General features: G+C 34.9%; 1 protein-coding gene across 1 annotated transcript; it reads left to right on the top strand.

The window, feature by feature from the left end:
- Positions 7020-8779, top strand: LOC109712734 (protein kinase PINOID-like). The gene is made up of 2 exons (XM_020236477.1): positions 7020-8049; positions 8440-8779. Exons 1-2 carry the CDS (start codon positions 7427-7429, stop codon positions 8777-8779), a joined length of 963 nt encoding a protein of 320 aa, XP_020092066.1. The 5' UTR covers positions 7020-7426.

The following is an 18131-nucleotide window of genomic DNA, read 5'->3' as shown; positions in this document are numbered from 1 at the left end:
GTGTGGATTCCCTGCAGCTGAGTTAATCTTAAAGATATGGGCTTGAGTTAACCAATCCCTAATCAAAGGTGAAGTTCGATTTTGTCGTTTCCTTAATCTTGCTAGACAAAGAACAAAATCCAATTAATTAAACACTTCATTTAAGGCTTGCTTTTCTCGAGCGTTTTGGACACGCAATCCTTAAAAATATGCATGGGAACTGAGTTAATCAACTAAATGGCTAACTAATTATCAAGACTTGTTTGATTGCATGCAATTATTATTGTATTTATGCATGCATTATAGTCTTAATTGTATGTAAGTGTATTCAAAACTTAACTGCTGTAGTTAAAACTACACGTAAATTAACTGTAGTTTCAACCGTAACAGTTGATAAGTAATTAAATCAAATAAATAAATTATAATTGCTATATTTTTAACTATACTATATCTATAATTACATCTAACTAAAAATGATATGTATTAACAATTACGTTTCTACATTCAACAAACCAAAAAGAAAAGGGTTAAGATTCCCTCTAGTTGTGAGTTGTACTCTAAGTTATGTAGGGCTCTGAGGGGGGAGGATTCAAATGGGTGGCAATATTGTCATGTACCTTTGTCCCCCTATCAAAACAGCGCGAATATTGGCGTAGTTGTCCCTTTTTATCATCCCTCTTTTCTTTTTCCCACCCTCCATCTTTCTCGGGCTAATCAATGGGGGTAGAAAAAGTTTCTTCATGATTGATTAATGTTTCTATCATTATATAACAAGCTTGTGGTTTGTGTGCTTCGTTATATATCCATCATTTGTTATCACCTTTTTCTTCGGGTAATTACTTTTAGCCGAATGTGTTCACATGCGTGGAGATTTTCTACATGCCACGTAATCTACTCGTCCATTTAAATTCGGGTCTCAACATCCCTTTTTGACTCGTCGCTGAATTGTTGTTACTGGTGAAAAATCAATAGAAAAGATGTGCATAAATTTTCTATATATTTGAATTGTCACTTGTAACATGTAACTAATCTATTTGGTTTGTTCAAACTTTCTGTAAAGAAATTTATTTAAACTTTCTTCTATAATAAAAACTCATGATTTCGCATATTAGAATATCAAACGATTGATCTTTAAAGGAGAGAAGTTATTTTAAAAGCGAGATTAATTAAACATCCACTACCAAATTTTTGGTATATGTTAGAACTAGAGTGCAATGAAAACTTACAAACTGAATAATAAATGAATTCAAAAATTAAAATAAGATCATGCTAATATCCTATGTAGATTAGGTTGAATTAGGACCAATTAATATATATGGACACACTATATGACAACAATATCATTTGTGAGCAAAACGGCCCACGTATACATATTTAGCTAATGGTGAACGATCCTTATATTATTTGAAAGTGATGCACATGCTTCTACTCTAATCCATCACGTGGCGTATTTAATCGACAAATCTATTATGTGGCTTAAACACTCAGTTGGTGATTCAGAGCCTCGTAGTGCTAAAGTCGATGTGGAAATCTAGTGTGAATGTGTAATTAAGTATTATTGTTACTGATATCGAATATATAGGTTTAAAATCTTGAATAAATGGAGAGAGATAAACATGTTATCTTTTTGTTTGGTTTTCTTTATGTTATTTCGCAGGGATTTTGACCATATGTTAGGTACGTGTATACTTGTTCTAATATTTTAAACTAACATATAATGCAGTGTAAAGTAAAGTTTTAACACTATGTTGGGCATATTCTTATTCTAAGTTTTTTGAATTAATGCCAAGTAAAGTAAATGTTTCCACACAACTTTTCTGGGAGCAATCAAATGGTTTTTACACCTTTTGTTTTTTTTGGTAAACAACGTGGACCTACCTCTTCGTTATCTAGAGAAATTAAGAGGAATTAAATATATTGTTCGTACGTTAATCGTCGATGAATCATTTGTCGAAGTTATATTTCAACAAGCTAGGGCCTATCACATTCATAGTCATTGCCTGTTAATTGAGTGGAGCCAGTGTTAAATATTTGCGATATCACTAATTAAGCCTCTCAAGTGGATTCAGTCACTGGACTCAAAAATGTACAATTGACTACTCAATAGGAATAGGAATAGTGGTGGATCTCACAATATTGCCTGTGGAGCTATGCCATGCCAATGTAGCATAATTGGTTTGTTCCCGGATTTACGAGGTTTGAGTCTATTTGGTGCTACTGTAGATATATCGTTACTGACGAAGTGAGCGATGTTTGCATAGTGAATCAAGTGACACAACAAGTACAATCTTCAGATCATTTCATTCGCCAAGTGCATTAATTATCAGAATTAGCCAGAGCTGAAAACAGAAGCAGATGCAGGCCTAACAAGCACTTGCGTTGGTTTGAAATGTCCTGCAAAATTCTGCAGTGAAATCACCCTAAAGATGCCCATTGTTCTGGGAAAGTGTTCTTCGGTGAAATTAATCGATAGTTTCAAGCAAAAACAAAACTTGAATTTCTTAGTGAAAGTTTAGTTATAACATTATTGTGCACAATAAAAGTTTCAAAAGTAATTAATGTAATGAAAACTTTGACTCTTGCTTTTCTGAGATAAAGAAGCTGGAGAGGCAACCTCATAGAGGCACCAAACCACGAGATTAAAATGTACAAATAAAGTCTATATACACCTAATGAATCATGATGTTGACATTTTTAATTCCAATCCCCTCTCAATCATCTCAAAATACACAGCTCTTGAAGAGTGCCATGATGTCAAAAGGAGGGGAAAGAAAAAAGAGGCCCTACTTTGTAGACACTACATTGCAATTTTCACAAGGCAACATTATTATATATCTAACCCTTATGTGTCTTACTAACTAATGACCATGCAACTCATTTTGTTGACATAAACAACTGCAGTTCCTTCAATGTTGAAGGTACCAAACAGTAGATTATGGATTAAAATAAGTAATGCTCTGATTTTGTATTATTTAGAACTGAGGTGCGGTTGAAGCATGTCACAGGCATTATGGGGGCACTCTAAGCTTGTCTTTGGGCAAAGAAACAAGAATCTTAAATGACCTGTATTGGTACTCTCTCTCTCTCTCTCTCTCTCTCTCTCTCTCTCTCTCTCCTCACAAAGGAATATAGTTTCTTCTCATACATGGCTCCATTTTGTGTACTTTAAGACCCCGTTTGGTTCGGAGTATGAACGGAAATAAGCAAAGTTATCCACGTTATTTTACCAAACGGAATAATTTTTTGCCGGAATATTTTATTCCAATCAAACTTTGTTATTCCCGGCTATCCCGGAATAACTTGAAATTTATTATTCCACCATTTTGGTGGAATAGTGTTATTTCAATGTTTAATTTCAAACTTTATTAAAATTATAAATTGAATTAAAACTAAATTATATAAATAAAATATGTTATATATTATAATATATTACTTTTATTATAAAATTATTAATTGTACTATATTAATACATATTATTTATATTTAAATATTATAATAAATTATATTTAAATAATATAATAGATTATTTTTATTAAATTTAAGTTTAAGTAGAATTTTTTAAAATTTTATTAATTTATTAATAATAAAAAAATTATAAATTTATTAAAAATAATCTATTATATTATTTAAATATAATTTATTATAATATTTAAATATAAATAATATGTATTAATATAGTACAATTAATAATTTTATAATAAAAGTAATATATTATAATATATAANNNNTTTTGATATTTAAAATTTGATATTTTATATTTTTCAAATTTAAATTTGATCTTAAACTTAAAGTTTGAAATTTAAAATTTAAAATTTTGACTTTTAAATTTGAGATTTTAAATGTTAAAATTTTAATTTCAAATTTTTAAATTTAAAGGTTAAAATTTTAAATTTAAAAATACAAATATAAAATTTTAAATTTTAAATTTAAATATAATGAGAAAAGTAATATCATTATTTTTTATTTATAACTACTCACTATCCTTCTTATTCTATCTTATCTATCCAAATGTTATTTTTTCTTTTTTGAGAGATAGGTAGCACGCTACCCGCTTCGTTTATTTTATTTAGAAATAAACTTAATCTGAAATATGAATCAACTAGGATTCGAACTTGGGTCTCGGGTACCAACCACTAAGCCCTTTGCCACTTGATTTAGGGACGGTCGGTCAAATGTTATTTCTTTATTTTCGGAAACAATCTAATTTTCATTCAAACGCAAAATTAATCTAATTCTTGCTTATATCCCTGAACGTATACCTATTTCTGTAATAAACAACTTTTGCTTATACCCGAATGAAACGAGACCTAAGATGGCAATTGGCTAGACAACATTGCCTTCACATGCCCCATTGGGCCCCTCTTAGACAACATTGCCTTCACATACCCCATTGGGCCCCTCTTTCCTCCTCAGCTTCTGAGTAATATTCCATTACGACCAAAAATAAATAATTAGAGAGAGTGAGATATCATCATAAGTATAATTAACGCATTATTATAGGTATCTTTCAAGTGGACCGGCAAAAGCCATTCCTTATTGTGGGCTCGTCTCTCCGGCAGCTCAAATGCCCCTTGTCGCCGCACATGGCCGCGGGTCGCGCACGGCCTCGGATGCCGCCACGATCTCTAATCGTCGTCGATTATAGCTCGAATTAATATTAAGCTCGATTAGTTTATAATAAGATCAGAGACACCTAGTACTGATGCTTGTCTCTATGCAGCAAGTATTCCACCACCATTAACTCCAACACTTGTCTTTTATTCACTAATTCAAGCACACTTTACAACTTTTTTTTTTTGTGTGTGTGTGTGTGCGTGTACTGTTTCTATCCTTGCATGGGCCTTCATAAAAGATAAAGCGATGAGGTATCTTTTAGGAAAAGGTTTCACGGTTGAATGGATCCTCACGGGACAAAGCTTTACATTGGGAGGATTGATTAAGTGGGGATTAGGACAAAGGCTAAAATTATTTTTGGAGGAGAAATTAAGTGGGAGAGAAACTTCTTGGGTTCTGGGTATGAGTAACAATTTTGGACTGGTTGGAGAAAGCATTTCATTTCAGTGTCCTTGTGAGAGAGACACCTGGGCATGTAATCCAAGACATTATCTTTAAGCAGTCTCTGGGGCTATGATGTAGTTATAGTTTAGCTTTATTGAATAAGTTTAGCCATAGGTCATGATTTCCCCTCTGTTTCTAGTTTTCTACAGGGAGAGGAGAAATTAACCAAAACTAATGATTAAGATATTAGTATAGTAGACTGTTTGGTTCAATGGTGCCTCTAGGTGCTGGATTATGGAACCAAAAAATATATATATATATATATATATATATTGAATGAAAAGCTCCTCATTCAAATTTATTAGGCTCCCTTTGAGCCTGTTGTTCAACAAGATGTTGAGATTTGGACTTAAAACTTTTTGATTGGAACAAACCTTCAACAGTCGAATATAGAGTGAATTATATAATTCGCCAAACTGTCTCACTAATGACTCAGCTTAGAAGTTTATGAACAAAGTCGTGCTCGGGATTATACCACATGGCTTTGAATGTAATAAAGCTAGGGTTGTATGATATGTTGTAACTCATCATACAAGGCTTGTTGAACAGTCTCTTCTTTTTTTTTTTTTTTAGAGAGAGAAAGGTAGCATGCTACCTGCTTTGTTTATTTTTTAAAAAATAAAAACTTAGCTAGAAATGTGAATCAACTAGAATTCAAACTTAGAACCTCAGGTACCAATCACCAAACTCTTTACCACTTACGTTAGAGACGATCGGTTTTGCCGAACAGTCTTACTTATTTATGTAGGATGGACTGTAAGTCCAAACACTATGTAAAACAGACCCCCCAATATGATGACTTTTAAAAGCCCTCATAACACTTGGTGCTTATAAGTCACCCACTCAATTTTAGGAGAGCACTATTATTCTAACTCTATAAATCTTTAATCTAAAAGCCGAAAACCTAAAATGACTTGATATCTTTAAAAGTATAAAAGTTCAATTTATATACATATATTTCGGATGCAATTTTTTTTCTAAAGACTCATTTGTTTCTGCACGACGACCTACTGTGTAGCACAAATATATAAAATCAGATGCAAGATTGCACATAATAATCTTATCCCCTTTTATACCACATTCTCTGCCATTATCAATGAATTACACTAATTTCTTTTTTTTTTTAATGAAAGGATTAACTTAATTAAATAGGTGAATTAATTGGTTGAGGCAATATGTTTTTCCAAAAATTTCCTCTACGACCACTACTAGTGGTATCTGGATTTTATCAAAAAATAGAAACCCTACTTTTTCCTGTCAAATACGATCGAGCGAGTCCAAAAGCGAAATTATGACTTTACCTCTCTTCTAATCGCTGACGACTACGCCCCGCATCTTTTGCATGCATACGTCTTCTTCAGCTGCGATCATTGCATATGCGACGCTTCCCGACGCATCTATTTACGGTCGTGCCACTGTCCTCGCTCCCTCCCTCCCTCCCTCCCGCTCTCTGCGGCCACTAGCGACAATCCGTGGCGCTGCGAGGGTGCGACTCCCCATGGCCACGGCGGACACCAATTTTATTGCCTCCACCCGGTGTATATATCCGTAAATTAGCTGCATCACACTAAGCAATTTTTATTCAGAATTAAAATATAATGAGCCTACTACGTACACAAAACCATAAGCTCGCGTACCTAATATATAGTTGATTAAGAACTTGATAGTTACTACATTAGGTATCTGAGCTGAAAAAATCTAATTATTTTATATTTTTAATGAAGTTTATTTTTAAAAATTTCTACTAGCTAGTACGGGGAATCTTGGGGATGGGTGCACCGGATGCGTCCAAAAGTACATAGAGTCCCCGTATACTACAGTTGAAAAGGGGGGAAGGAGAGCTCCCGGAGCGCACGTGCCGCTGGGAAGGTCCGCACGTGCCACGCCAGCGTTTCGAGAGGCTGACTCCCGGTACCTGGAGCACGCCGCATGCGAAATTTTTACAAAATCGCTTCTTTTTTTTTTTAAAAAAAAAAAAAAGGAAAAAATTTTTAAAAATGGGAGAAAATAGTAGACCACCCGTTACCTCGTTTCGCCGTTGGTATATATACCCAAGCGTCCTCTCCAGAGTGCGAACAAAGCAAGCAAACTGCTAGCTCCAGTTAAAAATAAATAAATATAAAAGTAAATGAAAAGAGGGTGAGAGAGAAAGAGAAAGAAGAAGAAAAGCTCCTCCCATGGGGTTAGTAGCTTTAAAAAGGAGGTGGGAGTGTTAGGATTTTTCGTTCCTTTTTTTTTTTCTTTTTGATTTTGGGGTGGAAGCCAAAAGAATCCATCCCAAGTTTCTGGGGTTTATTACTGTGATTCTTCGTTTTGTTGTTGGGAGAGGAGAGAAGAGGAGTCGGCGTATTAAAGCGTTTTTTGGATTTGGTTCGGCTAATTTCGGAAAATGTTAGAGCTCTCACCGGATTCGGACCTCGAGATCGGCTCCGAAACCCTAAACTCGAGCCACAGCTCCATGAGCAGCGCGGGGAGCTGCGACCGCTGCTCCAGCTTCTCCCGCCTCTCCTTCGACGCCTCCGCCGCCGCCGCGGCCACCCCTTCTCCGCCGACGCCGAGAGCGGGGGCGAAGCCGCACCGCGCGTCCGATCCGGCGTGGGCCGCGATCCGGTCGCGGCGCGGCGGGGCCGCCGCCCTGGGGCCGCGGGACTTCAAGCTGATCCGTCGGATCGGGAGCGGCGACATCGGGACCGTCTATCTCTGCCGCCTCCGGGACGAGCCGCGGTGCCCCGCCACGGCGGGCGCCGCGGCGGCGGCGGCGCCGGCGCGGTTCCTGTACGCGATGAAGGTGGTGGACAAGACGGCGATCGCGAAGAAGAAGAAGCTGGAGCGCGCGGCGACGGAGCGGAGGATCCTTAGGGTTTTGGACCACCCCTTCCTCCCGTCCCTCTACGCCGATTTCGACGCCTCCCCTCACTACTCCTGCGTCGTCATGGAGTACTGCTGCGGCGGCGACCTCCACTCCCTCCGCCACCGCCAACCCGCCCTTCGCTTCTCCCTCTCCGCCGCCAGGTTTTTTCTTCTTTTTTTTTTTCCATTTTTCTTTTCTTCGTTCCTCCTCCTCTTCTTCTTCTTCTAATTCTCTCTGGCGTTAGTAACTCGCATTCACTGCGATTCCTCGAAGTAGCTGAACCTTTCCGGTTAAGGAAACCCACTTGTTCGGGTGTAACAAAGCCGTTCTTTCCCTCCCATAAACGCCAACCCCACCACATCTTTTCAACCCACCGCCCAGTTGATTGAAATGAAAAGCGAAAAACGAAACCACAAATTAATCCTCTCGGAAATGATCGCATTCCCATTATTACCCTCCTCCTTCTTACGAACTAATAATAATAATAATAATAACAATAATATTATTATTATTATTATTATTATTATGTTTGAGTTTGGGGTGCGCTGCAGGTTTTACGCGGCGGAGGTGCTGTTGGCGTTGGAGTACCTGCACATGCTGGGGATCGTGTACCGCGACCTGAAGCCGGAGAACATCCTGATCCGATCGGACGGCCACATCCTGCTATCGACTCGACTCTCTGTCATCCACTCTCCCCCCGTCGAACGCGGGGCACACACACCACCCCCCAAGCCCCGTCCCCGCCGCTGTGACAGATCTCGCTGCTCGACTCCGCCGGCCGGACCTCGTGAAGCTCGGGACCAGCTCTTCCGGTCAGGAAGCGCGGCGGGCCGACCGCGGTTGTTGGGCCGAGCGGTCGCGCCGGTCGAGTCCTTCGTGGGACCACGGTAGTGGACCCGAGGTCGCCTCGGCGGGACCCGGCGCGCCGTGTGTGTGGGCATACGGGTCCTTCTTACGAGATCCTCTAGCGGCCGCACCCTCTTTTGCGGGGCCCACCGACGCACCCTCGCAACATCGTGCGCAGCCTGCTTCCCGCGCCATCCCTCCCGAATCCCGACCGAACGGAACCGACCGGACGCCGGTTCGGCCGCGCCCGCGACCTATCGCCCGAGCTCCTCGTCAATGGACGCGAGCGCCCGGGGTTCGGCTCGCCGGCGCGGGCCGAGACGTGAAGTCCACTTCTTAAAGGGCCTCAACTTCGCCTCCTCCGCAACCTCCGACACACGGCCCGTCGTCCCGGCCCGGCTCCGGTCCGCTCTCCACGACCGTGATTAGACGGCGGTTCGACTTTTTCTAAACCCCCCTCCCCCACCACCCCACCCGGTTCGTGTTCCTCCCCCGGCCACGTGTCCCCTCAGTTAATCTCGGACGCAGGTTATTAGTAGGGTGCTTAAATTAACTAAGACGTAGAATTAATGTATATGTAGATATAAATATTTGCATTGACTTGTGAAACGGCCTTTCTCGGAAGCAGGTATAAAATATATAATATATACTATTTTGTTACCACTGCTTAGACCCCCGTATGTTCTTCGAACGATTAATTAATCCTCATTTAGGTTCACTAATCTACTTGTCTCTTGGGAACCCCCCACTTAATTGCCGCACAATTAATTCTAAAGCGACAAACCCACCACCTATTAGTCACAGCATATACGTTCTCGTGTGTATATATAGCTGTTGCAGTTTTGGGGTGTAACTGTAACGGGGTGTGTTAAAAATTATTTTTCAAAAAAAAAAAAGATTATAAAATGTTTATTTACAAATAAATAGATTGTTTTGAAATTTATTTTTATTATTAGAATTTAGATGAACAAAAAAAATATCTTTCAGCAAAAAAAATTTATTTTAAAATTATAATTATAATTATTTATTTTTTGAAATCAAGCACCTCCTAACAGATTTGATGATGGGAAGTGTTTGTGTCGTGGTGATAGCTGTTACCAACCAACCAATGTTTTATAAGGAACTCTTGCCACACTGGACTTTGTCCTGCTGCACTTTTTTCGGTCCTAATCCCAGTTGACTCTTTGTCTTAGGTGGCCTAATAGAATTCTCTCATGCAATAATATAGCAGTGAAGTGATTTAACAATGTGATAGTAAGTAAGTGAAGTGTTATATTATTTTTATATTAATAAATTATTAATATTTAGTCATATAAATTAAATTATGAGGTTTAATTATAATAATAATAATTTATAAAATTTATATTAAATTAAAATTTGAAAATTAAAATATTACACACTTTATAGTGTAAGGACCAAAAGTATAATTTACCTTTTTATACAGTAATCAAGGGCATGATTGGTGGCGCCAGTATTGTTGGTAAACGAAAAGTCAGATAACGAGAAACTTGTAAGATAAACTCGTAAAATTCGCGAATTCGACTTCACCGATCATCCCCGCCGAATTCGGAGGGTCCATCCCGCTACCATTATGAGTAAAAATTTGGATGATCCTTCATCATTTTAGTGTCGAAACAAATTATTCTGATACCGACCATTTTTGCGAACGAAAAATAATAAATAAATAAATAAGCCAAAAAACTCTTGGGCCCACCGAGTTTGGTGCGAGGAGAAGCACCACGTGGGTGGTCACGTGTTGGCCTTTTCCCGGTTTTAGTCGAACCGCTCACATGTGGGCTTGACCATCGTGTTCGCCCGCCTCACGCGCTTTTTTTATTATCGGCTCGGACTCGACCTATGTGGACCGGCAAGCTTTTTCCTGCACCCGGTGTTTGTATCCGTCCAACTCATACACTTTTTTTTTTTCTTCTGTTTTTCCTAACTAAAAATTCAAAGATATTTGTTGAACTCTAGAATACGTGGAGTGCAAAATTTACACAACTATACACAAAATATATAAAATTTGAAATTTGGATCCTCTGCCTCCGCCCTCTGACTAATATAAAATTACTTTAAAAAGTTAAAGATATATAAGAACGTCGTGTATAAAAAACTATAAAGTTTAAAAATTTACTTTCAAAATATCATATACAAAATAATCAATAATAGGGGGAAAAAAAGTTGTTTAATTTATAAAAAAAAAATGAAAATGATAATTTATGATTATGGATGCCTATAAATTATTTTATGTGTCACAAAAATATTTAAAAAAGCTAAATTTTAATTTGGCTAAATTGTTTTTTTATTCTTAAATTTTAATTTATATAATTTTAAAAATTTTCAAATTATAGCAGTTAAGTATTATATTCAAGGGTTAATTTCATACTGGTTCCTACAAATATAGTGAATGGCAAAATATCGCTACAAATTTCAATTATCATATATTGTCCCTACAAAATCCTGATATTTTTAAATATATCCTTATCGTTAGAATCCGTTAGAAAAATTTATTTGACCAAAATTAAATACTTAATTATGATTATTTTTTGATAATTTTATCCCTCTTGTTATTATGTCTTTTGGAGGGACATATTTATGATTGCAAATTGAAAAATAAACAGTTTTCTAACGGTTCTTTAACGGTAGCAAATCAAAGTGATATATTTGGAAATATCAGGATATTTGTAGGGACAATATACGAAAGTTGAATTTTATAAGAATATATTTATTATTCACTAATATTTATAGGGATATGGAGCAGGGCTCCTGTGCTCTCAGGAGCACGGAAGCCTCCATGCTCCTGAGCCATTTTCGATGATGAAATTTTCGAATCGACGATCGGCTCCGTTAGACTTGATCTAGTGCATTTGAAGTTTCTAGAAAATAATTTTTACGATTTTTTGATATCATTTACCTAGTGATCGAAAGGATTCAAAATCCATAATTTTTAATGGTTGATATCTGCCGTTTTCAAGTTTAACGGTGTAGAAGTATTCAAATCAAATAAAATTTTGATACAAAATTCTTTATACTATCTACAATAAGATCAATATTTCTGATCGAAAATTTTAGTAATATATCACCACTTTTTATAGAATTTTTATTTTCAGCCATTAAAATTTATTGATTTTGAATCATTTCGATTGCTAGGTAAATGATATCCAAAAATGTCAAAAATTATTTTCTAGAAACTTCAAATACGCTAGATCAAATTTAACGGAGTCGATCGTCGGTTTGGAAACTCCATCGAAAACAGCTCAGGAGCTCCTGAGAGCACAGCAGCCCTGCTCTAGGGGTATGTATAAAATTAACGTTGTATTTAATTATTGTTATGCTATTAATCATTTACAGTAATTTTAACTGTACATTGCCTTTTAATCAATAATAAGAACATAATAATAATAATTGCATTAAAGTTCAAAATTAAAAGAAACTCAACTTGGACACGTTGCTTGGCCCTGCTTTGAGGGGTACCCGTGATGGGACTTGCCTCACCATCCGCGCCCGCGCCCGTGCCTTGGCCCTAATCCTGCATTAATTGTACTCATTAATTAATTAATTAATTGCTTTAACTGTTTCAGTGTGGTTTACTATTAATACACCGGAATTAAATGCACCCTCCTAAATGCGATATAGCCTAATAAATAATAAGTAGGGAGGCGCTATCAAGATAAGGGTACTACTAATATTTCGTAATTAATTGAGTTCTCAACCGAGCAATATATTTTCACAAGAGCAATGTGCCTAATAAAGGGAAAATTTCGTTACTGATTTAATTTAATAATAATAAAATTATTCGATAATTAAGTGGACGTTGATAGGCTCAACTTGGTGGGAGTTTGGCATGTGTAGGAATTCATGCGATACAGCGAATAAAATTTTTTTAGCAAAAAATTATAGGTTCAATAAAAAAAATATAGAACTTAAAAAGAACAAAGAATATAATCATATTTAATTGAAGTTAATAATATAAAAAAATATATTCAAATTTTTATAATAAAATTATAATTCAATAAAAAATAAAAATACGGTAGAAAAGTCATTAGAGAAGGAGAATGCATCTCCTTTGTATAACTATACAATACAATTTAAGTACAAATATTATACTTCTTATAAATGGTAGACTAAGGACTACTAAAAGAAAAAATTAAATGTGAGTATATACAACTTAGAGTCTCACCTTCTTTAATTAAGGGAGTACATTTGCGTAAGGTTTTGGCATGAGAATTTATGTATAGATATAGATATACAAATATAGATATAGATGTTATGCCTATTATGTGGTAATATAGGAAAAAATAATATATTATGTTAAATTGAGATGATATCTATTAAATTAAGAATAATGTGATTTGCTAAACTTAAATTTAATTATTATATAATAAAATTTTAGTGTCCATATATTTCGTCCACGTGCTCGGTGCTAAGCAGTGAGAAATCACATCATATGGAATATTTTCATATGAAAATAGAAAAAGGCAACGAATGTCAAACTAGTCACAATTTTAATGTTTGTAGACCCTCTCATTTGTCCTCTATTATGAAATTGGCCCTCTACCTCCAATGTTTTATTGATATACTCAATTTTTCATTATCTTAATTAATTTTTCTTCATAATTTAGAATAGTTTTGAAGCACGAGATTCAAAGTTTAAGTCCCCACCACATAGTCACGTTTATTTTTTTCATTTATTAAAAAATTACGTGTGGACTCGTTGTCGGATTAATATCTCACGTCGAATAATTTTATATGTAAAATATTTTTGTGTGCACTGATCTATCATTAAGTGAGAACTAGATTAAATATTTTGTAATGCACAATAATTTAACCAATTGAAATCTCCATTTTAGCATGCATGTTAATTAAAGATCATGAATATAGCATCATATATTTGTCCTTCCCTAACTCACAGGAGGAGTCCATAAAAAGCTAAAGTATTCATGGGTAACTTAGTACAACGCAAATTGAGCTGCTTATCAACTAACATGCCTTATATACTCCTCTATAGTCTATAGTAGTAATCTTTTGAGACCTTTTTTTTGTACCAATTGCGTGTCACAATTCACAAAAGTATACGTACTGGTACCATTGGAGCACACTATGAACCAGTCCCATGCATTAATAAAAAGTGAGCCTTCATTAAGCATCATAAGTACTACACATGAAAAAGAAAAAGATAAAAAAAAAAAGAAGCTCATATCTGAGGACTCTGCTGTGGTCGCAGCCCTATGATTGAGATTCTGCAGAAGCTAGAGATACTACACCATGATGATGTGAAAGAGAGAGAGAGAGAGAGAGAGAGAGAGAGCAACATACTAAAATTTTAACATAAAATTTAAGTAAAAAAAAAAAAAACTTCAAATATCACCCTATAGTTTCACAGTTTCTCATTTTAATACCATATAATTTAAAGTGTATTAATTTTGTACCATACGATTTTTTTTTTTTTTTGGAGAGAAAGGTAGCATATTACCTACTTTGTTTTCAGAAATAAACTTAGCTAGAAATGTGAATTAATTAGGATTCGAACTTGAATTTCGGGTACCAACTACCAAGCTCTTTTGCCCCTTGCGCTAGGATTTTATTTTTATCTTTTTATTATCAATTTTACTAATATTTTTATTAAATCAGTGACAAAACTAAAATTAAAGGGTACTAAAATGAATATTCGATAAATTAGGTGGGATATCTGAAATTTTTTGTATATAATTTAATAAAATATTAATGAAAAAGCTGACGAAAAAATAAAAATAAAACCACTGGACACTAACTTGATATATTTTAAATCATATAGTACAAAGGTGATAAAGTACGAAATCATAGGAATGGTATTTAAAGTTTACCCTAAAAAAATTTAAGATATATATATATATATATATATATATATATATATATATATATATTATCCCCATAATTTAAGAATTTTTTAAAAAATTAAAATAATTTGGTGTTAAAGTAACATAGTTAGCCAAACGAGTAGATCTTAGCTTTTTAAAGATCAAGATGTATTTGACTGAGCAATCCTACTTAATTATTCGCATCATGTATATTTACTCATTAGTTATTATTACATTAAAAAATTGAGTATAATTAATTTTATATCCATGTCATCAAAGAGTAAACTTTGTAATGCTAGTGTAATCAAAATCCTATTTTCTTAATACTAAAAATTTTAAAAATTTTATTTCAATTTTTGGATGGGTGATATTTAAGTGGCACTTTTTTGAAAAACTAAAAATCTAAATAAAATTTTTAAATACTTTGATGGCAAGCCGGCGGGATATAGAATTTACAAACTATAATAGAGTACACAAATAACATTTTCTTAAATTTACTTGATTGCATATTATGTTATTAAATAATTTATTTTTTATCTTAAAGTTTTATAGGAGTATATGAATGATATAAGAGTAAATTAGAACAATGAATCTATTAGTAGCAACTTTGGTGGAACACATGTTAAAATGTTTGATAAAATTTATAATATCAAATAGATGAAATTAAGAGTTTATATATTTGTTGCCAAAGAGATAAAATTTATGAGGCCTTTGTATATTTTTCTCTGAATATTTTGAACAGGACCATCTTATTTTAATGAGAAATACTACCTGCACAATCTTATACGGGGAGTGTACAACATATACGTTCACAATTTAATAAGCCACCGTTTGGTTGGGGGTTAAGGGGTGGAATAACCCATTAACCCCCAATTTATACCCAAACACCACTCTTTTAGGGTGGGGTTAGTAAACCCCACCCCAAACCAGGTTAGTAGAGTTTACTAACCCCACTCCCCCTCCCAACTTTAACCCGCACGCATCCCGAGCCCTCACCTTTTTCTTCTTTATCAATCATTAACCTCACTCCCCCTCCCAACTTTAACCCCGCAGGCATCCCGAGCTCTCACATTTTTCTTTTTTATCAATCATTATCTTCTTATCCCACCTACTCCAATCAAACACTTTTTTTCACTATCCTAGACTAACTCCAACCTCCAACCAAACACAAAAAAATGTTAACACCATTTTAACCCTGAACTTAACCCTATTTCTGGAATAGCTATTTTTTCTTAACTCCGAACCAAACGGGGGCTAAGAGTTTATAAAATGCCAAACGAATGTTAGACCCTAACAAAAAAAAAATGATATATGGATAATATTATAATATTTTAACTTACGAATAATGTTATACTTACTTACAATCAAATTTTATAATATTTTATAAATTAACTTTGGCCATAAAATTCTAACCACTAAATTTTTGAATAAAAGTTTGAATCTTATGAATTGTGGGGAAGTTGTTGACAAAACAGCATTTAAAAAAAAATAAAATAAAATAAAATAAAATAAACTACTAGATGACGTGTCTTGTTGTGGTAACTTGGATTGGTGGACCGTGTCCACGCAGTGAAATAGTTGGCCTTCGGATTAAGATAATTTAATATTTAGAAACAATTGCTTATATATTTTTGAAAAATTTCTAAATTTTTTATTTTATTTTGTTTAAAATGTTAATAAAAAAATATTATTTTTAACCTTTCAAATTTTGAACACCTTTCAAATTTTGAACATTTTTTATCGTTAGGTAATGATATCGAAAAATTATAATTTTTTAAAAAAATATTTAAAATACCCTAAATCAAATCTAACAGAGCTGATCATTGATTCGGAAGCTCTATCATCAAAAACTACTTAGAAGTGCGGAGATTTCTTTGCTCCTAATATATATATATAGAGTGAGGCTACTATGCTATCGGAAGCATGGAGCCTTTCGTGCTTCCAGCTCGTTTTCGATGTTGCGACTTTCGAATCGTCGATCGGCTTCGTTAAACTTGATCTAGAGTATTTGAAGTACCTAGAAAATAAATTTTATAATTTTACGATATCATTTGCCTAGTGAACGAAGGGGCTCAAAATCAACAGTGAAAAATAAAATCTTACAAAATGTAATAATATGACATTAAAATTTTAAATCAAAAATATTGATCTTGTTTTATATAATATAAAGAATTTTCTATCAAAATTTCACGTGATTTGGATATTTCTACACCGTTAAACTTGCAAACGGCTCACTACGGCCATTGAAATTTGTTAATTTTGAGCCCATTCGATCAATAGGCAAATGATATCGAAAAATAATAAAATTTATTTTATATATATTCCAAATACTCTAGATCAAGTTTAACGGAGCCGATCGACGATTCGAAAATCGCAATATCGAAAACGAGCTGGAAGTACAGAAGGCTCCGTGCTTCCGATAGCATAGTAGCCTCACTATATATATATATATATATATATATATATATATAGAGAGAGAGAGAGAGAGAGAGAGAGAGAGAGAGAGAGAACATTAGGAGGAGGAGCTCGAGCTTTGAAAAAGGTTGGCGGAGGAATCAAGGGGAAGGAAGCCTGATGCCGATGGTGACGCCACGACTGACACTCTCACGTGATGCCGTGGACTTTATTTTTTCCTTTTAATTTTTTACTCCTATGTAATTAATTTTCTCTTTTACTGTCTCAGTAGCCAATAATGTGCTCATATCATCGAAATTTGATCATGTTCAACAGAGCCGATCGTCAATTTGGAAATTCTATCATCAAAAATAAATCGGTAGTAAAACGGCTCATTTACTACCGATAGTATTCTAGCTCCGTTTACTACCGATAGTATTCTATCGGTAGTAAACGAGCCGTTTTACTACCGATTTGTTTTCGATGATAGAGCTTCCAAATTGATGATCGGCTCCGTTAAATATGATCTAAACCATTTAAACTATATAGAAATCAAATTTCACGCACTTTCGATATTGTTCTTTTATTCATCAAGTGAACAGAAAAATGAATGGCTGAAAATGAATACTCTTTAAAAAATGATGATAAGAGTCTTGTAATCAAGATCAAGAGTATAGATCTTGTTTTAAATAGTTTAAAGAATTTTCTAACAAAAATTCAATTGATTTGGATATCTTTACGCCGTTAAACGAGAAAACGTCTCATATCAATAATTAAAATTACAATTTTGAAAACCCTTTGACCAATTAGGCAAATGATGTCGAAAAGATTTGAATTTGATTTTCTAAACACTTCAGTGTATAGATTATGTTTAACGAAGCCGATCGTCAATTTGGAAGCTCTATCATCAAAAACAAATCGATAGTAAAAGTAAAACGGTCCGTTTACTCGATAGTATTCTAGCTCAACTCTATATTATATATATATGATAGGAGAGAGAGAGAGTAGAGCTAGAATACTTGTAAAAGTAATCACCCAAGTGATACTTGTTGTTTTTAGCCCTTGGATGGGAGTATGTAAGGTTGAGATAGCGTGGTAGGTGGTGGTAGGTGTGGTAGGTTGAATAGTGTTTGATCAAGGACTATTATTAATAAAAAGTAGATCCA

This window comes from Ananas comosus, linkage group 7, assembly GCF_001540865.1.
Source record: "Ananas comosus cultivar F153 linkage group 7, ASM154086v1, whole genome shotgun sequence".
Classification (NCBI taxonomy): Eukaryota; Viridiplantae; Streptophyta; class Magnoliopsida; order Poales; family Bromeliaceae; genus Ananas; species Ananas comosus.
This window is presented reverse-complemented; position numbering and strand designations above follow the sequence as displayed.

Bases quoted from the DNA above. Each gene is read 5' to 3' on its own strand.
- LOC109712734 (XM_020236477.1), top strand. From the start codon at position 7,427: ATGTTAGAGCTCTCACCGGATTCGGACCTCGAGATCGGCTCCGAAACC. The intron at 8,050-8,439 runs GTTTTTTCTTCT...GGTGCGCTGCAG, and splicing joins TTCTCCCTCTCCGCCGCCAG to GTTTTACGCGGCGGAGGTGC.